This window comes from Vulpes vulpes, chromosome 13 (assembly GCF_048418805.1).
Source record: "Vulpes vulpes isolate BD-2025 chromosome 13, VulVul3, whole genome shotgun sequence".
In the NCBI taxonomy this organism is placed as follows: Eukaryota; Metazoa; Chordata; class Mammalia; order Carnivora; family Canidae; genus Vulpes; species Vulpes vulpes.
In genome coordinates, this window is record NC_132792.1 from 116,997,336 (window position 1) to 117,024,870 (window position 27,535).

A 27,535-nucleotide genomic window follows, 5' to 3' on the forward strand; every position below is an offset into this window, starting at 1 on the left:
AAGTGTTGTTAATACACACACAAGGACACAAGGAAACAGTGGAGGTGATGGATATGTTTATTACCTCGATGTGGTGGTGAGGCTTCACAGGTGTAGTATGTATGTCCAAACTCATCAACTATATAAATAAATATGTATAGTTTATGCCATATCAGTTATACCTCAATAAAACTAATTTTTAAGAATGCCCCCCCCCAAAAAGTGTCCCAATCTCCTATTTATCTCTCTTAGCCTCTGGAGCACCCCATATAGGACAGACATTAGGTCTACCACACAAAAGCTTGCATGACCTGCCCTCTACTGCCCTCTCTTGCCTCTCCTAGTCATTCCTGCATGTTTACATCACAGCTCTGGACTGAAGACATAAACTCCTACAGCAGCCAGGCAGGTGGAGCACATGACTGGACAGGGTGGGTAGGAAGGATCTGTAACAGACTAGATTCACCTCAAGGAAGGGATGCAAGACTTATCTATTGCCAGCCCTCTGATATTTCAAGACAAGTCAGAAATCCAAATGTTCATGTGCCATCTGCAGATTTTATTTATTTACTTTGAATAAGCTCTGTGCTCAACTTGGGGCTTGAACTCAGGCCATCAAAGAGTCCCACCCTCAGGGCACCTGGCTCACTCAGTCCGTTAAGCATTAGACTCTTGATTTCGGCTCAGGTCATAATCTGGGGTTCCTGGGGTTGAGTTCTGTAAGGGGCTCTGTGCTCAGTGGGGAGCCTGCTTGAGGTTCTCTCTTTCCCTCTGCCCCTCCTCATCCCATTCTCTCTCACTCTCTCAAATAGGTAAATAAATCTTTAAAAATAAAAAGTAAGGGGATATCTAGGTGGCTCAGTGGTTGAGCATCTGCCTTCACCTCAGGTAGTGATCCTGGGGTGTGGGGATCGTGTCCTGCATTAGGAGTGGTCTTCTCCCTCTGCCTATGTCTCTGCCTCTCTGCGTCTCTCATGCATAAATAAATAAATCTTTTAAAAGCTAATAATAATAAATAAAAATTTTAAAAAGAGTCCCACCCTCTGCTGACCGAGGCAGCCTGGCGCCCCTCATTTGCTGATTTTTAAGTGTAGGCAATTAAGTCAAATATAGAGAAAGAGAATGCAGTCAGGACAAAACATTCCTGCATCTGAAGTTGGTCCCAGGGGTATACCATTTGTTTTAGACCATAAGAAAAAATGGTCCCAAAATTCTCCAAAAATTCCAGAAATAGGGAATATACTTCCGTATTCTGCTCTCTGCACAGAATCCCTGTTCATTGTTCTACTCTTGCTGAATTATTTCTCTTGGGAGATTTTCCTGGTCCCAAAGCAAGCAAAAGTTAAATCCTCACCTGGGCCTCTTAGCAGTTTATCCATCTCTGCGCTGTGGTGCTCAGATCACTCAGTACGACCACTAGCCCCACGCAGGCTCCTCCAAGGCACTACCGTCCGCATACTCACCTTCAGCCCACGCAGAGTCGGCGGGCGGGTGTCGCGAAGGGGTCAGTGACCCCTGCCCGCCGCGAGGGGGCGGAGCGGCTCCACAACAGGGACAGGCGGCGGCGGTCAGGACCCTTAACCCGGCGCCCAGTGGACGCCTCCGGTGGTCGTTTCCAGCCCCGTCTCCCGCCGCCACTGCAAATCCCACTTAAATATTCCCCTCAACCCGAAACAAACTCACACTTGCCTTCCGGGAGCGGCCCCGGGGGTCCCCGGTCGTCGTCCCCCGCACCCCAGCTCCCCATCCCTAAACCTGTGTGGGAACTAAGGGTTAACTCCGCCCGGCCGCTGGGTCCCTGTACCCCCACGAACCCGCCGGACCTGAAGCTGGGGGGCGGGGGCGGTCCTGGATGAGCCGAGTCACGAGGACCCGGGGCTCCCCCACTTCCACGCCCTTTCCAGAAACCCGCCCCCCTTGCGTCCACCCGCAGGCACACACACTTGCGCACACTCACACCTTTCCTTGCCAAGATCCCCAACAGCACAGCGCCCCCCCCACGGAGCCAGGGAGGGGGAGGGGGAGGGGGAGGGGCGAGGTGGGGCGCACCGCGGTCCCGCGGCCCCCTCAAGTCCCCTGGGTCCGCTCCCGCGCGCAGCAAGGAGGCCCCCGCCGCGAGCGCGGCTCTCGGAGCCGGAGGGCGTGGAGGGTCCCTGGGGAAAGCGCGCGGGCTGGGGGCGCGGGCAGGTCCGCCACTTCGGGGCGGGGACGAAGGGGTTAAAGATCCAGTCGCCGAGTCTGGGAGGGGAAGCGGCGGGAGGAAGGACTCGGAGCCGGGCTCGGGACCTCCCCTGTCCCCCCCGGACGGCCGGACGCCCCCGCTGGCACCCTCCCGGGGCCGGCGCTCACGCGCGCACACACACTCCACTCCCCTTCCCTCCCTCGCGCCCTCTCCCACCCTCCTCCTCCGACCGCTCGCTCCTCCCGGCACACACGCCCCGGCGCGCTGGTCCTCCGAGCCCAGGTCCCCGCGGCTCGCGCCCACCTGCCCCCCCGCCGGCGCCCGCCACGCGCCCCCGACCCCGAGCGGCCCCGCTCGAGGGGGCGGCGTGCCCCGGGGTGGGCGCGCCGGGTGCCCGTGACGGCGGGCCGCCGAGCCGAAGGGGGCCGAAGGGGGCCGAGGAGGCCGTGAGCGGGGCGCACTCGCCCGCCGAGCTGCCCGCCGAGGCCATGCTGCGCCCCGGGCGCCCCGCCGGCGCCCTCCCGCTCCCGCCGCCGCCGCCGCTGCTGCTGCTGCTGCTGCTCCCGGGCAGCCAAGCGGGCAACCTGACGGTGGCCGTGGTGCTGCCGCTGGCCAACACCTCGTACCCGTGGTCGTGGGCGCGCGTGGGGCCGGCGGTGGAGCTGGCTCTGGCCGCGGTGAGAGCGCAGCCCGACTTGCTGCCCGGCTGGACGGTGCGCACGGTGCTGGGCAGCAGCGAGAACGCGCTGGGCGTCTGCTCCGACACGGCCGCGCCCCTGGCCGCCGTGGACCTCAAGTGGGAGCACAGCCCCGCGGTGTTCCTGGGCCCCGGCTGCGTGTACGCCGCCGCCCCGGTGGGGCGCTTCACCGCGCACTGGCGAGTGCCGCTGCTGACCGCCGGCGCCCCCGCGCTGGGCTTCGGGGCTAAGGACGAGTACGCGCTGACCACCCGCGCGGGGCCCAGCCACGCCAAGCTGGGCGACTTGGTGGCGGCGCTGCACCGACGGCTGGGCTGGGAGCGCCGGGCGCTGGTGCTCTACGCCTACCGGCCGGGCGACGACCAGCCCTGCTTCTTCGTGGTGGAAGGGCTGTACGTGCGCGTGCGCGAGCGCCTCAACATCACCGTGGACCACCTGGAGTTCGCCGAGGGCGACCTCGACCAGTACGCACTGCTGCTGCACACCGTCAGGCGCCAAGGCCGAGGTGAGGGGCGAGCGGGCCGGCAGTCCTCCAGCTGCGCGCAGCTCCCCGGGCCCTCGGCCTCCGCCCGCTCGCCCCGGGGTCGCGGGGTGGGGGGTGCCTGCTGCGCCCTGACACTCCCGGGGGCCTCGGCTTATGCCCGGCCCTCCTCCTTCTCCTCCATTTTCGGCCTCCTCCCAGCGGCCTCTCCCTCCATCTTCCCCTCACACTCCCTCTCCCGCCGGCCCGCCTCCTCTCGCTCTCCGGCTGACCCCACCTTCCCCACCTTTGGCTCCGCCGGCCCGCCTCCAGCTATCTTTGCTCCTTCCACCGCGGGCGCCCACCGACCCCTCCCAGCGCTCTCCACCTTTCTCCCGCCGCCGCCTGGAGCAGCCCGGAGTCTGGGGACTTCCTTCCCCGAGTTCCCTGACCCACTCCGCCGCGGTCTAGGCTTTTCTCTCTTTCCGACCAACCCCCTCCCTCCCCAGTTATCTACATATGCAGCTCCCCGGATGCCTTCAGAACTCTGATGCTTTTGGCCATGGAAGCTGGTCTGAGTGGGGAGGACTACGTGTTCTTCCACCTGGACCTCTTTGGACACAGCCTGCAAGGTGCCCCCGGCCTTGCTCCCCACAGGCCCTGGGAGAGAGGGGATGGGCAGGATGTCAGTGCCCACCAGGCCTTTCAGGTGTGTCCAGGCTGTAAACCCAGGCTGTGGGACTCTGAGCTTGTGGCACCTAGCTTTTAGGCCCTAGGTTCCTCCTCCAGGTCTGAAGGGGTTCCAGAAAAGAGGCTCTTGATTGCTCAGGAAGGTAGGTAAGCAGGCCAGGAGGGCTGATGGCTGTATAGAGAGGGCCGGGAGACTTCTGAGCCAGGAGGCTAAAAAGATGAGCGAATGGGCTTGAGGTGGGAGGATGCTCCATTGCCACCCACCAAGACACCTAGAGAAGCCATCCCATTGGATCCATGCTTTGGAGCAGGCAGCATCTGACAGCCGTTCCACTTTGCTGTTGAGCGAAGCAGAGATGCCCTGGGAGAGGTGGGCCCCAGGCTACTGGGAGGACTGGATCAGCTCTGACCCTTTCCTCAGGCTGCTAAAATCATTACCTATAAAGAGCCGGAGAATCCCGAGTACTTGGAGTTCCTGCAGCAGCTAAAACACCTGGCCCATGAGCAGTTCAACTTCACCGTGGAGGACGGCCTGGTAGGAGGGGTCCTGGGACCCTCCAGCATGGACATCCAGCCCCCTCTCCATGGCCCTCTGCTGGCAGCCAGCCTGTTCTCTCAGCCCATGCCTCCCCTGTTTCCCCTTCCCCCAGTTGCCATGTTCTCCTGACGACCAAGAGGGACCTTGACAAGTTGCTCAGCTTCAGAAACTCAGGTCCTCATCAGTAAAATGATGATGACTTGTCCTGCCCTATCTGCCCAGTAGCATTCAGAAGCAGAGAGATATGTGGAGGCATCTTAGAAGCAGTAAAAATCTCTATCCCATGGGGATGTTTCCTCTCACCTTCATCCAAGCCCCCAGGGCCCCCATGTCCTCCCCCATAGGGCCCACTTGGAACCCCTCATCCCTCCCACCCCAGCCTAGCTCTGCTGGCACCTGCAGGTGAACACCATCCCAGCGTCCTTCCACGATGGGCTCCTGCTCTATGTCCAGGCAGTGACAGAGACTCTGGCACATGGGGGAGCTGTCACAGATGGGGAGGCCATCACTCAGCGGATGAGGAACCGAAGCTTCCAAGGTCAGAGGCTGGAGGTGATAGAGATAGGCTACTGTGGGGTGCCCTAGGCAGGAGGTCCCAGGAAGCCTCTAGCCTACCGCTAAGGGGATCACTCAGCCTTGCCTGTCCTTCCCTTTCTTATATCTTCCCTGGGGCTCTTTCCCATCTTCCCTGCTCCCTAAAGAAGTCCTCCTAAGTGCCCGACCTCATTCATTCCTACTGCTGAAACATATGCCCCTTCTGTCGTTATTAGTAATACATGTGTGTATATCATACACACACATAATGTTTAGAGGGCAGAGAAGATCAAAGGGTAGAGATAACCTGGGGGGAGTGTGTGGAATTTCCACTTTCTCAAAACAGCCATCTTCATGCATGTCACAGGTGTGACAGGATACTTGAAAATGGACAGCAACGGAGATCGGGAGACCGACTTCTCCCTCTGGGACATGCATCCTGAGACTGGCACTTTCAGGGTGAGCTTGTGGCCTCAGAGGACGGTGCCCCCTGGGAATGACATCTCATGCTCCCCCTCGCCACCCCCCCATAGCCCTGCCAGGGCATCTGTCTGCTCTGGGTCACCCTACCATGCTTGCTCACTTTTGGAGAGCCCTGGGTAAAAGATCTGGAGGAGCAACTGGAATGATAGTGACTCATAGGTGTTAGCTTTGGGGAACCCCATGTCTGAGGGGGGAGCACAGCCCACCCTCAGGAAGTTCCATGTCTCCTAAAGTGGGCAGGACCCTCTCCCAGCAGAAACAGGCTGACGTGGGGACCACACAACTCTTCAAGTTCAGGAGCAGGAGGGAATTGAAGCCACACACACTAAGGAGCAAATCATCCAGGGAAGACTTCCTGTAGGAGGGGTGCACAGGTTAGGCCTGGGAACATGGCCTGACAACATGGCCTTTTCCTGTTTGCTATGTGCTCCTATCAGAGATTATAAACTTCCTCAATGTCAAATTTGGGGTTCTACACAGAGTTCTCTTTATAAAGCCAGACTTTTCCACTCGGACAACATGGGTACTCATCAGGCTTGCTAAGTTGTGGACGGCCCGATACAGGCCCTGGAAGCAGACATGGGGTGTGCGGGAAGCAGCCCTGCTCCCCTGGACTTGAGGCATTACCCCAGGTTTGGCCCGCCTACCACTCCGGCCCTCCCATAGGTTGTTCTGAACTACAACGGGACTTCCCAAGAGCTGGTGGCTGTGCCGGGGCGCAAACTGAGCTGGCCTCTGGGGTACCCACCTCCTGACATCCCCAAATGCGGCTTTGACAACGAGGACCCAGCTTGCAGCCAAGGTGACTGCCTCTTGCCTTCCAGGCCTCCATTCTGGAGACATTCCATCATCTCCCTGCCTCAGGAGTCAGAGATGTTCCTCTCCCACACTGTGGGCTTTCTGGAGAGAATCCTCCTGCCTTTTTCCTCCCTTCATCCATCTTCCTAGTTCACTGATTAACTATTAGAAGTTTCCTCCTCCTGTTCTCGAAGCAAAATCTCTCTTCCTGTAACTTGAACTCCTATGCAGATCACTTTTCCACCCTGGAAGTGCTGGCTTTGGTGGGCAGCCTCTCCTTGCTGAGCATTCTGACCGTGTCCTTCTTCATATACAGGTGAGCCTTGGGATGAGGGTGGGGAGTGAGGCTGGGAGGCCTGCAGAACCAGCAGAGGAGGTAGCAGGGACCTGGGGTGGGGGAGGGGCAGTGGAGGAAAGCCACAGCAGATGGGGAAGGACGGAGGCTAAAAAGCCTTAGGACCCAGGGAGGAGAGAAGGAGGAGGGCAGACGAGTCTGGGAGATAGCAGGTGGGCATCACAGGTGCCTGGGTCTGGCCTGGGGGCTGGTCTGTCCTCCCTTCTGACTGGCGTGCAGACCTGATGGAGCATGATGGTTCAAGCCCTGTAGCACTGGGCCCTGCCAGGTGAGCAGGGGTGATGAACAGCGCCGGGTGCTGGGTGCTGGGTGCTGGACCCAGAGTGGAGGAGGATGTGAAGGAGCCCCGCTCCTGCCTTCCAGTGGGAGACCAAGATGGAATGCAGATGTTAATTCCAGAAGAATGCAAGGAGGGGAAGATGAGTGCTGCTTGAGCCTAGACTGTGCCAGGCCCTGCCGTGCACTATTTCTTTTCATTCTTATAATAATGCTTTGAAATAAATGTCGAGGTCTCCAGTTCCTAAATCAGGACACTTGGCCAGGAGGACAGGAGGCTGAGACATGAAGTGACTGCCCAAGGTCCCCAAGGGGCAGGCAGGACTTCCCCCACACATCCTGACTCTCAGCTGACAGGAGAGGACTCCCCCAGCCACCTGTCAACACCTGCCCTGCTCCCAGGGCTCTGAGGTGGGGCTGCTAAGCTGCCCAGCACAGGGCCAGGGGTTCAGACGTGGGTTCAGATGGAGGTCTCACACCCCAGGAAGATGCAGCTGGAGAAGGAACTGGCCTCAGAGCTGTGGCGGGTGCGCTGGGAGGATGTGCAGCCCAGCAGCCTTGAGAGGCACCTCCGGAGCACAGGCAGCCGGCTGACCCTGAGTGGGGTAAGAACCCTCGGGGCGGGGGGGTGGGGGTGGGGGTGGGGGCAGGGCAGTGCCTGGTGCTAGGGTAGAGGGCCTTTGCTTGCTGTGTGACCTGAGGCAAGGCCTGCAGCCCCTCTGAGACCACCTCAGATAATGATTACGTCCTTGCAGCCTCTTTCATAGGAGGCTTTCAAAGATCAAAAATAGTGTATGCAGGACGCCTGGGTGGCTCAGCAGTTGAGCATCTGCTTTCCGCTCAGGGCTTAATCCTGGAGTCCCGGGATCAAGTCCCACGTTGAGTCCCACATCAGGCTCCTGCAGGGAGCCTGCATCTCCCTCTGCCTATGTCTCTGCCTCTCTATGTCTCTCATGAATAAATAAATAAGGGACGCCTGGGTGGCTCAGCGGTTGAGGCCTCCCTTCAGCCCAGGGTGTGATCCTGGAGTCCTGCGATCTAGTCCTATATCAGGCTCCCCACAGGGAGCCTGCTTCTCTTTCTGCCTATGTCTCTGCCTCTCTCTGTGTCTCTCATGAATAAATAAATAAAATCTTTAAAAAAAAAGAATAAATAAGTAAATCTTTTAAAAAATAGTATACGCAAAAATACATTTAAAGAAGAAATGAGGGGTGCCTGGGTGGCTCAGGTCATGATCTTGGAGTCCTAGGATTGAGCCCCACCTCGGGGCCTCCTGTTCAGTGGGAAGTCTCCTGCTCCCTCTGCCTCTGCCCCTCCCTCCCCACCCCCCACTTGTGCATGTGCGCTCTCTCTCTCTTTCTCTCTGTCCCTCTCTCTTTCTCAAATAAAATCTTAAAAAGAGAGAGAGAGAGAAATAAGGAAAGAATTTGATGATGTGGACTGAGAAGCAGGATGACACAGAGGTTAGGCCGCCGGGCCAGGGACTCGTGCGTACGGTGGAGCTCCCAGGCTGACTGCCTGTCCTCTCCTGCTCTCCATCCCTCCAGAGAGGCTCCAACTACGGCTCCCTGCTGACCACGGAGGGCCAGTTCCAAGTGTTTGCCAAGACAGCATATTATAAGGTGGGCCAGGGGAAGGACTGCTGTCCTCGGGGTGGGCACAGTGTCCCCGAAGCACTTGGAACCCCACCACTGGGCCATCTCGGTGACATCCTCCATTCCTTGCCCAGGGCAACCTCGTGGCTGTGAAACGTGTGAATCGTAAGCGCATTGAGCTGACGCGAAAAGTCCTGTTTGAGCTGAAGCATGTAATGTGGGGGAGTGAGGCAGGGGCCTAGGGGAGAGTCCCAGAGACAGGGAAGGTTACAGGGGGACCACAGGGTGTTCCAGGACAGGGATGGACCCTCAAATACTGTGTGTGGAAGAAGAGACTAGGAGAGGCATCCTGGAGGAGGGACGGGAGATTGGGGCCCCATGAGGGGCCCTATCTAATGCCTCTGGGGATAGAGGCATTAGGAGGCCCAGTGGGCAGGGAGCAGATTCTGGGGGAGGGTCCTTTAGGACATTGGTGGGAGCCACCAGGGTCCTAGGATGTCTGCCAAGTGAACAGCGCATGAAGAAGATGGAGGGGTCCCTGAGGGTGGGGGGACCCTTGGTGAGGGATGAGATCTCTGTCAGATCCTTGATACTGGCTCCCACCTCCAGATGCGGGACGTACAGAATGAACACTTGACCAGGTTTGTGGGTGCCTGCACTGATCCCCCGAACATCTGTATCCTCACAGAGTACTGTCCCCGTGGGAGCTTGCAGGTGAGGGAACAGGGGGTGACAGGAGACCTGGGTCTCACCCTGATTCTGTCCCCTACTGGCCATAGGACCTCAGGCAAGCTTCTCCATCTTTCTGACCTTTATTTGCCCCATCTGTAAAAAGGGCGGGGGGATGGATGCACTAGAGTAAATCCAGAGCTTCGTCCCGTCGTGCCAGGGTCTGTGGGCAGGCCTCTGCACCCCTCCTGGAGTCCCCGAGGTGTATATGTGACTCATTGCCTAGCAGGACATTCTGGAGAATGAGGGCATCACGTTAGACTGGATGTTCCGGTATTCTCTCACCAACGACATTGTCAAGGTGGGCGCAGAGGAGCCTGGGATGTGTAGGGGAGGGGCTGGGCATGCTTCTCCCCGACTTCAGGTCTCACACCCCAGAACTCTGCCCCCCCACAATCTCCCAGGGAATGCTGTTCCTACACAACGGGGCCATTTGCTCCCATGGCAACCTCAAGTCATCCAACTGTGTGGTGGATGGGCGCTTCGTCCTCAAGATCACCGATTTTGGGCTGGAGAGTTTCAGGGATCCGGAACCAGAGCAAGGCCACATCCTCTATGCTAGTGAGCCCCAACTCTGACTCCTGAGACACCCCCCCCCCCAGGCCCCACCCAGCAAGGGGATAGATGCCTGGCTTCTGAAGGGTGTGGCACACCTCTCTCATTCCTGGTTCAGTTCATTTGCCAGCAGAAAGGGCAGCCTGATGCCATGGTCTCCAGGCTTTCTCCATAGCATTGGGCATGCTGGCTCCAGATTGCTCTGGCCACATCTTCCAGGACTTCATTTCCTCCTGCCCTTCGCCCTGTGACTCCTGACCTCTGACCTGCAGAAAAGTTGTGGACAGCCCCTGAGCTCCTCCGAATGGCCTCACCTCCTGCCCGGGGCTCCCAAGCAGGTGACGTGTACAGCTTTGGGATCATTCTTCAGGAAATTGCCCTAAGGAGCGGTGTCTTCCATGTGGAAGGTTTGGACCTCAGCCCCAAAGGTGAGAGAGAACCACCCTGTCCCCAACCCTGCCACGGCTGCAACTAAAGTGGCCCCAGGGCGAGAGACCCAGAGCGAGGGACCCCTGGAGTCACCAGCATGCTGCCACCTGGAATGTGGTTCAGCCCCCAGCCTCTGTGGCTCTGCTGCCAGGGACCCCGATGCATGCCTGCCCCGTCCCCGGCCTGGCCCTCTCCCTGTCTCTACCTGGCCCTCGGAGGGCCCCTCTTATCAGTCCCTCTGCCCTCACCACAGAAATCGTGGAGCGCGTGACTCGGGGTGAGCAGCCCCCCTTCCGGCCCTCCCTGGCCCTGCAGAGTCACCTGGAAGAGCTGGGGCAGTTGATGCAGCGTTGCTGGGCCGAGGAGCCGCAGGAGCGGCCGCCCTTCCAGCAGATTCGCCTGATGCTACGCAAGTTCAACAGGTTGCTGGTGTAGTTCCCAGCCCCTCCTGCCCCCTAGAGTGTGCCCCACACTGTGCCCCACACATAAATCTTCTTCCAGAGGCACAGGGACCCCACTGCAGCTCCCACTCTATGTGTGCTGCGTGACCCAGCTGTCCCACCCCTCCCAACATCGCCCCCCCAAGGGCCCCTTGTCTAAAGGGGTGCAGGACCCATGGAGCCCATACCCCCCACTTCCTGACCCTCCACAGGGACTTCCACCCCACAGAGCCCTCCAGACACCCCTCTGCCAGCCTGGATGTCCGCACTCTGTCCCCGTTTGTCCCCCAGCCACCTCCACCGTGGCCTCCTTCTAACCAGCTTGTGCTTCACAAAGATGAACACAGTAGCCACTCTCTCTGCAGCTTCAGGCCTGACTCTGGGGTCTGGGAGATGAATGCCCAGCTCCCTCAGCCCGACCCTGCCCGGGGCCCCACCGCAGCCTGGGGATGGGCTGGCCTGGAGCCTGGGAAGGGCAAGTGCCAGGGTGGGCCCTGAGTCATGTGCTGGTCCTCTCTCACTGGCCCGCCACCCCCTCGCCTGCACCGCGGCACCCCTGGGCCTCAGGGAGAGCAGTAGCAACATCCTGGACAACCTGCTGTCCCGCATGGAGCAGTACGCCAACAACCTGGAGGAGTTGGTGGAGGAGAGGACCCAGGCCTACCTGGAGGAGAAGCGCAGAGCCGAGGCCCTGCTTTACCAGATCCTGCCTCAGTGAGTGCCAGGGTCTGCTACCGCCTGCCGCCCCCAGCTGCCTGCCACCCCCAGCGGCCGCGCCTTGTGCTCTGACCCTGCACCCGTCCTGCCCCCACAGCTCCGTGGCTGAGCAGCTGAAGCGCGGGGAGACGGTCCAGGCCGAAGCTTTCGACAGCGTCACCATCTACTTCAGTGACATTGTAGGCTTCACGGCCCTGTCCGCACAGAGCACGCCCATGCAGGTGAGCCAACACAGGACGCCTGCGCGCCAGCGTGCTTCGCCTGGCATCTCCACCCTATCAGGCCCACCCGCTGCTCTCCCCACCCCATCCCAAGAGGAGGCCCAGACTCCTGATATCCTTGGGCTTCTCATCCCTTGCAGGTGGTGACCCTGCTCAATGACCTCTACACTTGCTTTGATGCCGTCATAGACAACTTTGACGTGTACAAGGTGAGGGTGGGAATAGAACACATAGTACTGGACGGGGTCAGAGAAAGGTAAAGGGCAGAATGACATAGGGCCTTAAGAGATGAGACCGTGAGACCGACAGATGAGGACAGAGGCTGTTACCTGGAGCCCAGGGACAGGCAGAGAAACCTGGGGGATGGGGGCACTGATCAGCACACGGTGCACATGGTGGCACAGGGAATAGAAATTGCCGGTGCTCGTGCCCTGCATCTTCTGGCGGGCCCCACAGGTGGAAACCATTGGTGATGCCTACATGGTGGTGTCGGGGCTCCCTGTGAGGAACGGGCTGCTGCACGCCCGAGAGGTGGCCCGCATGGCCCTGGCGCTGCTGGACGCAGTGCGCTCCTTCCGCATCCGCCACCGGCCACAGGAGGAGCTGCGCTTGCGAATCGGCATCCACACAGGTGAGGGAACCCTAGGGGCTGGGGCCATCTGCAGGCCCGACTGTCCCCAAGGGACACCCCCCTCACCCGTCCCAACCACACACACACCACCTGGATTCCCAAGGGCCTCAGGTCCCACCTCTTGACTCTCCGGGAACACCTCAGACCTGCCCAGCAACCAGCATCCATTGCACCCACCGACCATCCTTAACACCCTTGCTCCCTGTGGCTGAGGGGCCTTCACTCCGTCCAGGACCCGTGTGTGCCGGTGTGGTTGGGCTGAAGATGCCCCGTTACTGTCTCTTTGGAGACACGGTCAACACTGCCTCCAGAATGGAGTCTAACGGGGAAGGTAAGGTGGCTGCCCCGGGCAGGCTGAAGAGAGCAGACAAGCTAGAGCCAGGAGAGGCCCTTTGGGCAGCACCCTCACCCAGTGTACCAGCCCCTCCCCCCCCTACCTTCTTCCTCCCAGCCCTACGTCAGCATGGGCACATCACCTCCCATCCAGTCAGAGATCCAGCTCCCCGCCTGCCAAGTGGTTGAAAGTCTTTTCAGGCCAGTGTCCGTCCCATCAGTCCCCAAGGGAAGCCCTTCCTTAGCACCCCCTGCTGCCTCTTGCTTCATGCAGCCCCCCGAGGTATGAATCTAAGCTCCACAAACCACACAGCTCCATTTCCTCATCTGTCAGATGAGAATAAAACACCTTAGAAGAGTTATGTGTGAAAGCCATATAACATGACTAGGTCATAATTGTGGTTCAATTTTTCTGAGCTTCAGCTGTTTATCTATAAAACGATACCTGTCTCAGCATTGTGGAAAACCTAGCACAACCCCTGCATTCAGTAGGTACCTATTAAATACTTGCTCCTACCTCTTCCCTAGTTTTATTTCCTGCCATATTCAACACTATTCAATTCAGTAAACATGTATTGAGTGACTACTCACTGCCAGGCCTTGGGGTATTAAGATGCCCCAGACCCAATGGAGGCGGTTTATGCAGACCCCATCCAAGACTCATGGCAGGAAAAGGGCTACATGGGCACCCAGAGGGTCTCGGTTCAGCAGATACTCCCTGGTCCCTGGGTCTGGAACAGTCAAGAGTAGGAGAAAGGCCCTCACTGAGGTCCAGTCTTCAAGGAGCACATTCTCCAAAATGGTTCAACAACAAAACAAGGCCACTATGATACAGACCCCAGGAGTGGCAGGGGCAAGGTAAAGGTGTGGGGAATACTAAGCCAGGGGCCAGATCTCCTCCACTAGGCCTCTGCTCCCTCAGCCATAAAAAGAGTGTGAGTTAAACAGGAGTCACAATGACCACATACAGACTGCTTCCTGTGTGCCAGAATCTGTTTAAATACTTTAAGAATATTAAATTTAATCCTCATGACAAGGCCTTGAGGTGGATACTGTCACTAACAGCATTTTACAGAATAGGAAAATGAGGTACAGAATTTATTCTACTTCCCCAAGTGAGTATCTGAACTGGGATTTGCTAGACAGAGCAGGATCCGAGCCACCATGCTATACTGTCTGTCTGGAACCTGGTGGCATTCTAGAATGTTGTCCAGTATGTTCTTTAATCTGTGCTGTCCATTGGAGTAACCTCTGTCACAGGAGGATATTGATCACTTAAAATGTGGTTGTGCAGGGTGCCTGGGTGGCTCATTCAGTTGAGTGTCTGACTCTGGATTTCAGCTCAGGTCCTGATCTCAGGGTCATGGGATCAAGCCCTGCATCAGGCTCTGAGCTCAGATGGGAGTCTGTTGGAGAGTCTTTCTGCTCCTCCCCATACTCCTGCTCTCTCTCTCTCTCTAAAATAAATAAAACCATTTGGGACGCCTGGGTGGCTCAGCGGTTGGGCGCCTGCCTTCAGCTCAGGGCATGATCCCGGAGTCCCGGAATCAAGTCCCACATCAGGATCCCTGCATGGCGCCTGCTTCTCCCTCTGCCTGTGTCTCTGCCTCTCTCTGTGTGTGTCTCTCATGAATAAATAAATAAAACCTTTAATAAATGGTAAAAAAAATAATAAAATCACTTGTTTATTTTAGAGAGAGCATGAGAATCACTTCTCGGCCTTTTGGCTAAGATCAAGTGTGTAGAGAACATGAGACAGCACAGAGGCAGAGGGAGAAGCAGACTCACCCCTGAGCAGGGAGCCAGATGTGGGCCTCCATCCCAGGACCCTGAGATCATGTCTTGAGCCCAAGGCAGATGCTTAACCAACTGAGCCACTCAGGCACGCTGAAGATAAATAAATAAATCTTTAAAGAAAAGAAAGAAAGAAAGAAAGAAACATGATCGATACAACTGGATTTTTAACTGTATTTAGGTTTTTTGTTTTTTTTTTTTTAGGTTTTTTTTTTTTTAAGATTTTATTTATTCATTCATGAGAGACACACAGAGAGAGAGGCAGAGAGAGAAGCAGGCTCCATGCAGGTGGCCCGATAAGGGACTTGATCCTGGGACTCCAGGATCACACCCTGGGCTGAAGGCAGGCGCCAAACCGCTGAGCCACCCAGGGATCCACTAAATCTAGTTTTAATTATTTTTTTAAATTAGGCTCACACCCACTGTGAAGCCCAATGCAGGGCTTGAACTCACAATGCTGAGATCATGGCCTGAGCTAAAATTGAGAGTCAAGAGTCAGACACTTAACTGACTGAGCTGCCCAGGCACCCCTAGTTTGAATTAATTTAAATTTAAATAGCCACAAATGGCTACCAGTTGGACAACACAGCTCTAGAATTCTAAGGTGGAGGCCAGTATGGTCAGACTCTCTATATGGAGGGGTGGGGCTCTGAATTAGGAGGCTTTCAGGCCAAAAGAAAGGAGAGAGAGCGTCCTTGTACCCTGCAGTTCCCAATCTCCCCTGCTCCCAGTTCTTGCATCCCTCACCTTCCCTTCTTCTCCCTTATCCTTCTCAGCCCTGAAGATCCACTTGTCTTCTGAGACCAAGGCCGTTCTGGAAGAGTTTGGTGGTTTTGAGCTGGAGCTTCGAGGAGATGTAGAAATGAAGGTAGAGAAGAAGGCCCCTGCCCTCACCATCCCTTGGGGTCCCAGAGGCGGTTACCTTCCCCCAGACCCTTTCTCAAGCAACCTCACTGCCATCCCTAAACCTGTCCTCTCATTTGGGAATGTGGGTAGGTGTGCTACTCCCCACCTCAACCACCTCTTCTTTTCCCCTCCAGGGCAAAGGCAAAGTTCGCACCTACTGGCTCCTGGGGGAACGGGGGAGCAGCACTCGAGGCTGACCTGCCTCCCCTCTTGGCTGTCCCTTCCTTGGGCCGAGGTAACAGAGGTGCCAGACCTCAGCCTCACTCACAGCCCCACCATTGCCAAAGGATCGGAGAACGTTTGAACAATTCAAATGTGCTAGCCCCAGTGGAGACACCAGATACGACCCCCGAAGGAGGACTGTGTTGGGAGAACTTGGGGAGTTCATGGACCTGGAGCACACAGTCCTGCCCAGTGGCACACACACAGACACAGGCACCCACTCTCCACCCTGACCCAAGCCAAGCTAGGGTGTGGACCCCTGGATCCTGTGCCCCCACTCCTTCAATAAATAAAGCAATACCAAAGGTAGTTGCTACACTGGGACTTCTAGGGGGATGAGGAAAAGGGATGATAGGTGAATCTAGAAGACGAGGGGAGTCCACATCTGGTCCACATGCCCAGCCCATGTGGGCATAGACACTCCTGTGTTCCCTTCCCAGCCCAACACTGGGCACACTGCATAGGGGAGAGGAACAGTTTGCAAGGGTTGCGGGCCCGTACATCAATTCCTCCTGTGAACAGAGGCCATTAACATCTTTATTCTAGTGACTGTCTCTAGAAGGAGAGTAGGTTGCCAGAAGACACAGCCATGTTCCCTACCCTCTACTCCAAATGAGACACGCTCCTGGAGCTGGAAATGGAATATCTGACAATGGCTGCAGGTCCCTCCAGCTACCTGATAGCCTGTGACCTTCCCTAGCAGTGCTGACACTTGTGGTCCAAGGACCCATTTACACCCTTCACAATCACTGAGGGCCCCAAAGAGTCCTTGTTTATGTGGGCTAAATCTATCCATATATACTGTATTAGGAATTAAAACAAGTCCTATTAACTCACTTAAATAAGTATAATAAACCAATCGCATGTTAATATTTTGTTGCTGCTTTACCAAGGACATTCTTAAGAGAAGCTGGCTTTTTATTTTATGTATTTTTTTACTGCCAGTGTGGGGTCATGAAGAATAGAGTGCCCATTCCTGCCACTGCCTTGATTTTAGCTAAAACACCAGCCTTTTGCCTGCACTGCCTCCCTATCCTCAATGTACCTGTCAAGTCATGAAGAGGACGCCTGTGTTGGTATGATGATGCAAAGTGTCTTGACCTCCTCTATCCCCTGAAGGGTCTCTGGGGGCTCCCAGGGTCTGCGGACCACAGCAGTTTGAGAAACGCTCTGTTGTCCAACACCGGAGCCCGGGAGCCAGGAAGGAAGGTGGATCCTCTTTTACCTCCGTGGAGATGTGGATTGGCCACCGGCCCCTCCATCCCCTGCCAGTGTAGACAAAGTGACTCTCGGCTGGCCCTGCTCCTGCTCTGGCCACCCACCCCAGCCCTTCCGGAGCAGGCGGGCAGGAATGCGAATGAATGCGGGGGAGAGGTGGCCGCAGCCTCACCTCCCCCGCTGGGAGAGAAAGTGCCAGGCATTTCTTCGGGCCATCCATCAAGCGCGGACAGGCCCTTCGCGGGGGCCGTGCAGGTGGGGCGGGCCAGCCCCCGTCCTGCGGCTCTGCGTCCCCCGCCCACCCTCGGGGCCTGCCAGGTGGGCCCCGCCCCGGCCGGACGGTCGCCCCGGTGACCACGCTCGGTGCCCCGGGCGGGCGGGACGTCCGGGAGGCCGGGGCCGGGAGGGGGCCGGGAGGGGGCCGGCCTGCGAGCGCTGGACGCCCGCGGACCGCGTCCAGAGAGACAATGTCAGGAAGTGGCCGGTCAGATCCTTCCGGGGCAGCCCGGCTCCAGCGCGGGCGCTCCGGGGGAGGGGGGGGGGCTGCTGTGGCTGGGCTCCCCAGGGTCCCTGGGGCAGGGGAGACTGGGCAGGCCGTGGGGGTGGGGGTGTGCAGGGTGGGGGGGTGCAGGGTGGGGGGGCTGGGGGCGACAGGGCTGGGCATGGGGGTGGGGGGCCGAGGGAGACGGCAGGGAGTGGGATGGAGGTGTGTAGGATGGGGGGGTCTGCAGGGGGCAGAGGAGACCCAGGCGGGCCGTGGCGGTGGGAGGCCGGGGGTGCCAACGGGATTTCCCTGCAGAGGGGTCACAGTGAAAACCACAGCCCTCCTTGGCCTCCAGCGGAGCCTGGCCGCTGACAAAGGCTCGCACGCGGTGAGCTCAGCGCCCACGTGACGCAGGACCAGGCAGGAGGGTCCAGCCAGGGTCCGGCCCGGCTGAGCTGCAGCTGGGAGGCCCCGCCCCAGCGCCCGGGGACTGCAAGATAAAATAGCGGGAGCAGGAGGCAGTTATCACCCCCCCCCCCTTTTCTCTACGTCAAAGACCTTGAATTATTTACTTGTCATAACAATACTTTTAGTAATAATCATATTTTTTAATGATTTATATTTTTCAGGACGGATCTATGGAATCTAGTTAGCTGCGGAGGCCAGTTTTGCAGGCTGAAAGTCATTTTTTAATTGCAGGAGTTGTAAGACTATAAAAATAAATTAATTAACCACCAAAAAAAATTACTAATGCTGTCCAGGGAGATTTATTCTCATTGAGTTGGAACAAAAGTAAGATTCCAGCGAAGGTGTTTACCACCAGGATGAAGGATTGGGATACTGATGAATTTGGTGTTGCACAAGGCAGAGGCAAGGAGGCTTGAGAGGTGAGTGAGACCACAGGTAGAGGGCAGGTAGGAATCAGGAACCCTCCTGAGAGCTAGTACCAACCTCAGGTCAGTGAGGGGTTCCAGATAGGAAGAAACCCCACTCACCCAGGTCCCTATCACACAGGTGGCACCAGTGAGTGAGTGAGTGGGCTGCTTGCCCTTTAAGAACCTTTCTACAGCAAACAAAGATTCCAGAGTCTGTACACCTGTTAGTCACTGTGATGCCCCTTCTGGACAGGATGCAACTATCCCACTACTACTCTGCCTTTGGCTTTCGGATGTGGACTGCATATGGCATACTTTGGCTGTTGATAAGTCCTGTGATCAGGTCAGCTTTCTTATCTCAGCCCACCATACTCACAGCAGGCTAGAACCAGGCCAAAATACCACATAGATCTCCGTATTCAGAACTGCAGTAATTTCAAACCTCTGTCAAATGAGAGGCAGCATCATGTTGATTAGGAGGCTAACTTGGAGACAGCCTGCCTGGATTCAAATCCCAGCCCTGTCCCTTCATGATACGTGGAACCCAGGCAAAATCCTCAACACGGGAATGATCGTAATAAGACCCTATCTCATGGGCTGCTGTTGAGGATTACATGAGTTAATTCCTCCTGTTACATGCTTAAAGGCTGACTGGCAGGTGATCCAAACTAGTTAAGTCTTTGTTAGTGTTATGAAGAGTCTACATTATGCAAACCACAGTGGTAGGTGTAAGGGGTTCTTAATGTTCAAAGAATATTTGGAAATGAAATGCAGCACATAATTGGACACTTCAGTGAGAGGTACTGGCAAGATCTAAAAATGTGAGAGAATAAGAAACAGAGGTTACACAGTCCAACTGCCTATCCCGGGTCAGCATCCTTCTTAAAATATCTGGTTTTTCTTTCATGTTCTATTGGAAAACTTTCAGGGACTTGGAACTAAGACCATTCTATTTTTGAACAACTGTAATTAGAATAATCTTACTAGTATAAGGAAGATACTCCAATTATCAGAATTTCTTTTGAAGGAATCTTTTTTTTTTTTTTTTTTTAATGGACAAGGGGTCTTGCCCCTTGAACTGCCATCTAAGGAAGATGCATCTTGCTGGGTTGGGAAGTCCTTTGTTTTGACAAGCTTGGAGCTAAGTTTTTGAGGTTTTTTAAAAGATTTTTATTTAACTGCAATAGAGCATGAGCTGGGGGAGGGGCAGAAGGAGAGGGAGAAGTTGCTTCCCAGCCCCACTCGGGACTCAATCTCAGGATCCCTGAGATCATGACCTGAGCTAAAAGCAGATGCTTCACCGACGGAGACCCCCAGATGCCTGGGAGCTGAGTTTTTATATAAATTGTGAAGCTCAGGATGAATTAAATCTGCTTGTGTGGTAGTTGAGAGAAGCAAGAGTAAAGGTAGCTCAGTAGCTGAATTGGGAGTTTGGAAGCCAGATATATCTAATGAGACTTAAAAAAAAAAAAAAAAGATTAATGACTATATTGTCTACTAGAAATGACATGTACTTACATAAACAAGTAGAGATGAAAATCACTTAAAATCCTGCCATTGAGGTAGTCATTGTTTTTTTGTTTTTGTTTTAAGATTTTATTTATTTATTCGTGAGAGACACAGAGAAAGAGAGAGAGAGGCAGAGACACAGGCAGAGGGAGAAGCAGGCTCCATGCAGGGAGCCCGACGTGGGACTCGATCCGATCCGGGTCCCCAGAATCACACCCTGGACCAAAGGCAGACGCTAAACCTCTGAGCTACCCAGGCTTCCAAGGCAGTCATTGTTTGATGAATATCATTCCAATGTTAATGTTAAGTTGTTTGATGGTGGTATTTAATACAAACTCTACATTTATAAAAAAGGCAATCTGCCTCTCACCTCTCTCCCTGGTCCTAGCACTGCCCTTCCTACCTCTTTTCCAACCACCGTGCCCACCCCCTCCTACTAGAGTCTTAGAACAAAACTTCACTAGTTTTCTTTAGAGATTTCTCCAGATCTGACTCCAAACTCTTTACCATTCTGGGTGAGCTCCCATGCTCACCCTCCATTGCCAACATCCCTGTGACAACCTGCCTCCTGGGCTGGAGCAGAATCATTCAGGTGTAGTCTGAGGAGTGCAGAAAGCAGGCAGCAGTCACCTCCCTGCCTGTGTCACACAATGGGCTATCACAGAACCTGTGGCTACCCACAACCCCTCCCTCCAATCCCACAGTTTTTCTCACCTTGCTGCCTTTTTTTTTTTTTTTTAAGATTTTATTTATTTACCCATGAGAGACAGAGAGACAGAGACATAGACAGAGGAAGAGCAGGCTCTCCACAGGGGGAGCCCGATGTAGGACTCCATCCTGGGACTGTAGGACCACACCATGAGCCAGAGGCAGATGCTTAACCGCCAAACCACCCAGGCACCCCTCACCTTGCTGCTGTTTTTTTTTTTTTTTAAGATTTGATTTATTTATTTATGAGAGGCACAGAGAGAGAGAGAGAGAGAAGCAGAGACACAGGCAGAAGGAGAAGCAGGCTCCATACAAGGGAGCCTGATGCAGGACTCAATCCCCAGACCTGGGATATGCCCTGAGCCAAAGGCAGATGCTCAACTGCTGAGCTACCCAGGCGCCCCACCTTGCTGCTCTTAATCTAAATCTCACCCTATTTTGTGTAAAATTTTAGAGAGAAAAATACCAATTTTTCTAAAATTTTCATACAGGAAATGGGGAAGAAGAGAGTTATGTCACATAGAGCACAATATTTCTTTTTTTTTTTTAATTTTTTATTTATTTATGATAGTCACAGAGAGAGAGAGAGAGAGAGAGGCAGAGACACAGGCGGAGGGAGAAGCAGGCTCCATGCACCGGGAGCCTGATGTGGGATTCGATCCCGGGTCTCCAGGATCGCGCCCTGGGCCAAAGGCAGGCGCCAAACCGCTGCGCCACCCAGGGATCCCATAGAACACAATATTTCTATTTAAAAACACCACTGGGGGGATCCCTGGGTGGCGCAGCGGTTTAGCGCCTGCCTTTGGCCCAGGGCGCGATCCTGGAGACTCGGGATCGAATCCCACGTCGGGTTCCTGGTGCATGGAGCCTGCTTCTCCCTCTGCCTATGTCTCTGCCTCTCTCTCTGTGTGTGACTATCATAAATAAATAATTAATTAATTAATTAAAAAAACAAAACAAAAAAACACCACTGGGGAACACCTGGGGGGCTAAGCGGTTGAGCACCTCCCTTCCACCCACGGTGTGATCCTGGAGTCCCATGATCCAGTCCCACATCAGGCTCCTTGCATGGAGCCTGCATCTTTCTCTGCCTGTGTCTCTGCCTCTTTCTTTGTGTCTCTCATGAATAAATAAATAAAATATTTAAAATAAATAAATAAATACACCACTGGACAGTGCGCCTGGTGACTAGGTAGGTGAAGCATCTGCCTTCAGCTCAGGTAATGATCCCAGGGTCCTGGGATGGAGCCCTGTGTTGAGCTCCCTGCCCCGTGGGGAGTCTATTTCTCCCCCTCTCTGCCCCTCTCCACCACTCATGCTCTCTCTTCCTCTCTCTGAAATAAAGAAATAAACTCTTTTTAAACATATAAATAAAAGTAATACAAAATTAGGTACAAAATAAATATTTAATTAGAATGCAAAAATAAATTACACTCGCTTAGTCTGGAGAGTACTTGACTCTTGACCTCAGGGTTGTAAGTTTGAGCCCCACACTGGGCACAGAGATTAAAGATCTAAAGAAAAAAAAATTTTTTTAAAGATTAAAAAAATTGAAAAGAAAAAGGGAAGCCTGGGTGGCTCAGCGGTTGAGCGTCTGCCTTTGGCTCAGGCTGTGATCCCAGAGTCCTGGGATCAAGTGCCACATTGGGCTCCCTGCATGGAGCCTGCTTCTCCTTCTGCCTGTGTCTCTGCCTCTCTCTCTCTCTCTGTCTCTCATGAAAAAATAAATAAAATCTTCAAAAATAATAATAATAAATTGGGTTTTAAAAAAATTAAAAAGACAAAGAACAGTCTTTGTGAATTGCAGTTAAAATATCTCACTTTTGCAAATTTTGCAAACACTTGTGAGCATGCTGGGTGAGTAGCCTGCTTCCCACCCCCAGGGGCCCTCCCCCAGGGGCCCGAAAACAGAGCAAGTGAGTGACTCTGAAGCCTACTCTGTGTCAGCTCCTTGCTGAAGCTATGTCTGTCTCCATCCCTTTGCACTGAGATCTCCCAAATTCCCCAGGATCCAGCTCCCAGGGACCTCAGGTCGGTCTCTCTGAAAATAAACCAGTTTAGGTGCTTACAGAGCAGAATAAACATGTCTTTCTCTAGGGCAGTCAAAAATTAATTAAAATAAGTCAGTTTAATTATAAAATCAGCATTTCCACAGTTTGAAAATAAATATATATATGTAAAGATATACAGTGAAAAGTTTCGCTCACATCTGCCCTGTTACCGTCTATGTCCACATACCTGTGAGTGAGCACTTTAATTAACTTCTTGGTCCTTCCAGGTCTTTTTAATGGGAATATAAGTGCATACCACTGTATATTTTCCTCTCTCCCTTCTTACACAAAAGATAAGCTCACTTGCTTAACTCACTTAATAATATGTCTTGGAAAAAAATAATAATATATCTTGGAAGTCCTTCCATATTAGTTTGGAAAGAGCTGCCTTCTTCTTCCTGTAGCTGCATAGTATCAATTTTGTGGATATGTCATAGTCTATTAACAGGCTGATGGACTCTGATATGTCTTTAGCTTGCTGCTGTGATACACAATGCTGTAATGTTTAAGCTCATACCTACTGTATAACGTCAGCTTTCTATCATGTTCCATGTGGTATATCCACTTGCAAGACAGACTTCTAGAAGTGGGATTGCTGTGTCAAAGGATAGATGTGTTTGTCATTTTTATATGTATTCCAACTGCCCCCATATGAGGTTTACCAACTTGCACATCCACCAGCAATGCATGAGTGTCACTAACTCCCTAAATAAAATCTTTAATAAATAAATAAATAAATAAATAAATAAATAAATAAATAAATAAATAACATTTTAAAGAAGTAAAAACAAAAAACTTTTAAAAAATATTTTATTTATTCATTCATGAGAGATACAGAGAGAGAGAGAGAGAGAGAGAGAGAGAGGCAGAGACACAGGCAGAGAGAGAAGCAGGCTCCACGCAGGGAACCCGATGTGGGACTCCATCCTGGGTCTCCAGGATCATGCCCTGGGCTAAAGGCAGACACTCAACCACTGAGCCACCCAGGCACACCTAAAATTTTTAATAAATTTCCAACTTACAAAAATGTTGCAAAGTACTAAAAAAAGAAAAAAGAGGGACACCTGGGTGACTCCATCAGTTAAGTAAGTGTTTGACTCTGGGGGCAGCCCGGGTCGCTTCGCGGTTTAGTACCACCTGCAGCCTGGGGTGTGATCCTGGAGACCCGGAATCGAGTCCCACATCTGGCTTCCTGTATGGAGCCTGCTTCTCTCTCTCTCTCTCTCTCTCTCTCTCTGTGTGTGTGTGTGTCTCTATGAATAAACAAAAATCTTAAAAAAAAAAAAAGTGTGTGACTCTGGACCTCAGCTCAAGTCTCAATCTCAGAGTAGTGAGTTCAAGCCCCAAGTTGGATTACACACTGGGCATGGAGCCTACTTAGAAAAAAGAAAAGAAATGAAAAAGAAAGGATTACTAAGAATCTCTGTATTCCCTTTAACCAGATTTACCAGTTAACATTTATCACTTTTTTTGTACCACTCTCTTTTTGTCTCTCTGTATGATTATACAATCTCTCTATGTGTAATATAAATGGTTAAGAAAAAAAAATAAATGGTTAAGGTTTTAAACTTTTTATTTTTTTATGATAGTCACAGAGAGAGAGAGAGAGAGAGAGAGGCAGAGACACAGGCAGAGGGAGAAGCAGGGTCCATGCACTGGGAGCCTGATGTGGGATTCGATCCCGGGTCTCCAGGATCGCGCCCCGGGCCAAAGGCAGGCGCCAAACCGCTGCGCCACCCAGGGATCCCTGGTTAAGGTTTTATATGTTGTGTAAATATATATATTTACATATTACTTTTATGTATGCATAAATATTATATATAATATATATATAATTCTAAAGAACAAGGACACTCTCTTATGTAACCACTATTTGTCAAAATTAGGAAACTTGCTCTTATCTATAGTATGTATGCAAAATTTTCAATTTCCAGTTGTTCCAATAATGTACATTATACAAATACTTTCTTTTTTTTCAGTTCAAGATACCATTCCAGATCACATTATGCACTGAGCTGTGGTCTTTGGGTTTGTTTTTTGTTTTGTTTTGTTTTTTAAAGATTTTATTTGTTTATTCATGAGAGACAGAGGCAGAGACACAGACAGAGGGAGAACCAGGCTCCATGCAGGGAGCCTGATGTGGGACTGGATTCCAGGTCTTCAGGATCAGGCCCTGGGCTGAGGGCAGCGCTAAACTGCTGAGCCATCCAGGCAGCCCAAGGATTTTTCTTTTCATTGTAGCTATTTTATTTCTGAAAGATTTTATTTACTTTAAATATATTTTATTTATTTTTAAGATTTTATTTGTTTATTCATGAGAGACACACAGAGAGAGAGGCAGAGATGTAGGCAGAGGGAGAAACAGGTTCCCCGTGGGGAGCCCCATATGGGAATCGATCCCAGGACCCGGAATCATGCCCTGAGCCAAAGGCAAATGCTCAACCACTGAGCCACCCAGGAGTCCCTAAAATATTTTATTTACTTTTTATTAGAGATTAAGAGGGGCAGAAGGAGAGAGAGAATCTTAGCAGGCTCCATGCCTAGAGAATGATCCAGACATAGACTCCATCTCACTACGCTGAGGTCATGACCTGAGCTGAAATCAAGAGTCCAACGCTGGGATCCCTGAGTGGCACAGCGGTTTGGCGCCTGCCTTTGGCCCAGGGCGCGATCCTGGAGACCCGGGATCGAATCCCACGTCGGGCTCCCGGTGCATGGAGCCTGCTTCTCCCTCTGCCTGTGTCTCTGCCTCTCTCTCTCCTTCTCTCTGTGTGTGTGGCTATCATAAATAAATAAAAATTAAAAAAAAAAAAAACAAAAAACAAGAGTCCAACGCTTAACTGACTGAGCCACCCAGTTGCCCTTCATTATAGTTCTTTCTTTATTTTTTTTAAAGACTTTATTTATTTATTCATGAGAGACACAGACAGAGAGAGGCGGAGACAGAGGCAGAGAGAGAAGCAGACTCCATGCAGAGAACCCCCTTGTGGGACTCAATCCTGGGTCTCCAGGATCACGCCCTGGGCTGAAGGCAGGTGCTCAGCCACTGAGCCACCCAGGCGTCGACCCTCATTATAGTTTTTAAAAATTATTTTTTACTGTGGTAAAATACACATAACACAAAATTTGCTATTTAAACCATTTTTAAGTCTGTAAATCCGTGGGATTAGTCATATTCACAATCTTATGCAATCAGCACCACTATTTCCAAAACTTTTTCATTATTTCAAATAGGAGCTCTATGACCATCACACAACAACCTGCCATTCCCACATTTCCCAGCCCCTGGTAACCTGTATTTCACATAAGCAGGATCATACATTGTCTTTTTGTGTATTGTGTTTTCAAGGTTCATCTATATTGTAGCATGTATTTCCCTAATGATTAACAATGTTTAGAACCTTTTCCTGTCCTTGTTGGTCATGTGTGTATCTTCTTTGGACTAATGTCTATTGAAGTTTTCTGCCCTCCATTTAAAAAAATTTTGGTGAGGGGGATCCCTGGGTGGCGCAGTTTAGCGCCTGCCTTTGGCCCAGGGCGGGATCCTGGAGACCCAGGATAGAATCCCACGTCGGGCTCCTGGTGCATGGAGCCTGTTTCTCCCTCTGCCTATGTGTCTGCCTCTCTCTCTCTCTCTCTGTGGCGAGGGATGCCTGGGTGGCTCAGTGGTTTAGCCCCTGCCTTTGGCCCAGGGTGTGGTCCTGGAGTCCTGGGATAGAGTCCCACATCGGGATCCCTGCATGGAGCCTGCTTCTCCCTCTGCCTGTGTCTCTACCTCTCTCTCTCTCTCTCTGTCACTCATGAATAGATAAATAAATAATTTTTAAAAAAATTTTGGTGGGGGGATCCCTGGGTAGCGCAGTGGTTTAGCGCCTGCCTTTGGCCCAGGGCACGATCCTGGAGACCAGGGATCAAGTCCCACATCAGGCTCCCTGCATGGAGCCTGCTTCTCCCTCTGCCTGTCTGCCTGTCTGTCTGTCTCTCTGTGTGTTTCTCTAATAAAATAAATAAAACCTTTAAAAAAAAAATTTTTGGTGGGCTCCTTCCATGGAGCCTACTTCTCCCTCTGTCTGTCTGTCTCTCTCTCTGTGTCTCTCATTAATAAATAAATAAAATCTTAAAAAAAAAACTTTAAAAAATTTTTTGAGGGGATGCCTGTGTGGCTGTGGTTGAGTGATTGTGTTTGGCTCAGGTCATGATCCTAGGGTCCTGGGGTCAAGTCCCCTATTGGGCTCCCTGCAGGGAGCCTGCTTCTCCCTCTGCCTATGTCTCTGCTTCTCTGTGTGTGTCTCTCATGAATAAATAAATAAGATCTTTAAAAAAAATTTTTTTATGTAAGCTTTATGACCAATGTGGGTTTAAAATCATGACTCTAGGGATCCCTGGGTGGCGCAGCGGTTTAGCGCCTGCCTTTGGCCCAGGGTGCGATCCTGGAGACCCAGGATCGAATCCCACGTCGGGCTCCCGGTGCATGGAGCCTGCTTCTCCCTCTGCCTATGTCTCTGCCTCTCTCTCTCTCTCTCTCTCTCTCTCTGTGACTATCATAAATAAATTAAAAAATAAAATAAAAACTAAAATCATGACTCTAAGATCAAGAGTCACGTGCTTTACTGGCTGAGGCAGCCAGGCATCACAATTGTCTATAGATTTATTCTTTTATTTCTGGATTCTCAATTTTATTTTATTTTAACATTATTTATTTATTTATTCATGAGAGACACATAGAGGCAGAGACATAGGCAGAGGGAGGAGCAGTCTCCATGCAGGGAGCCCAATGTGGGACTAAATCCCGGAACTCCGGGATCACACCCTGAGCTAAAGGCAGACACTCCACCTCTGAGCCACTCAGGCATCCCTTTATTTTATTTTTTTAAAGATTTTTATTGGGGTCCCCGGGTGGTGCAGCGGTTTAGCGCCTGCCTTTAGCCCAGGGCATGATCCTGGAGACCCGGGATCAAATCCCACGTCAGGCTCCCGGTGTGTGGGGCCTGCTTCTCTCTCTGCCTATGTCTCTGCCTCTCTCTCTCTCTCTCTGTGTGACTATCATAAATAAATAAAAAATTTAAAAAAAACATTAAAAAAATAAAGATTTTTATTTATTTAGAATGCAAGCAAGGGGAGGGGT

General features: G+C 52.7%; 1 protein-coding gene across 6 annotated transcripts; it reads left to right on the plus strand.

Moving 5' to 3' along the window:
• Positions 1-2,500: 2,500 nt before the first annotated feature.
• Positions 2,501-16,435, plus strand: NPR1 (natriuretic peptide receptor 1). 6 transcript variants are annotated; one of them, XM_072732346.1, is made up of 22 exons: positions 2,501-3,364; positions 3,829-4,028; positions 4,431-4,544; positions 4,950-5,085; positions 5,449-5,540; positions 6,231-6,366; positions 6,594-6,678; positions 7,478-7,598; positions 8,541-8,615; positions 8,723-8,800; positions 9,198-9,302; positions 9,544-9,618; positions 9,722-9,878; positions 10,145-10,300; positions 10,555-10,723; positions 11,309-11,455; positions 11,556-11,679; positions 11,820-11,888; positions 12,136-12,310; positions 12,414-12,641; positions 15,214-15,305; positions 15,478-16,435. In XM_072732346.1, the coding sequence occupies exons 1-22, from the start codon at positions 2,650-2,652 to the stop codon at positions 15,538-15,540; spliced, it is 3,312 nt and encodes a 1,103-aa protein (XP_072588447.1). In that variant the 5' UTR covers positions 2,501-2,649; the 3' UTR covers positions 15,541-16,435. The 6 variants fall into 6 exon arrangements, with proteins under 6 accessions (XP_072588447.1, XP_025852881.1, XP_072588448.1 ...); XM_025997096.2 differs by having other exon boundaries at positions 12,543-12,641; XM_072732347.1 differs by having other exon boundaries at positions 9,547-9,618.
• Positions 16,436-27,535: the final 11,100 nt, after the last annotated feature.

Bases quoted from the DNA above. Each gene is read 5' to 3' on its own strand.
- NPR1 (XM_072732346.1), top strand. From the start codon at position 2,650: ATGCTGCGCCCCGGGCGCCCCGCCGGCGCCCTCCCGCTCCCGCCGCCG. The intron at 10,301-10,554 runs GTGAGAGAGAAC...CCCTCACCACAG, and splicing joins TTTGGACCTCAGCCCCAAAG to AAATCGTGGAGCGCGTGACT. The intron at 10,724-11,308 runs GTTGCTGGTGTA...CCTGGGCCTCAG, and splicing joins ATGCTACGCAAGTTCAACAG to GGAGAGCAGTAGCAACATCC.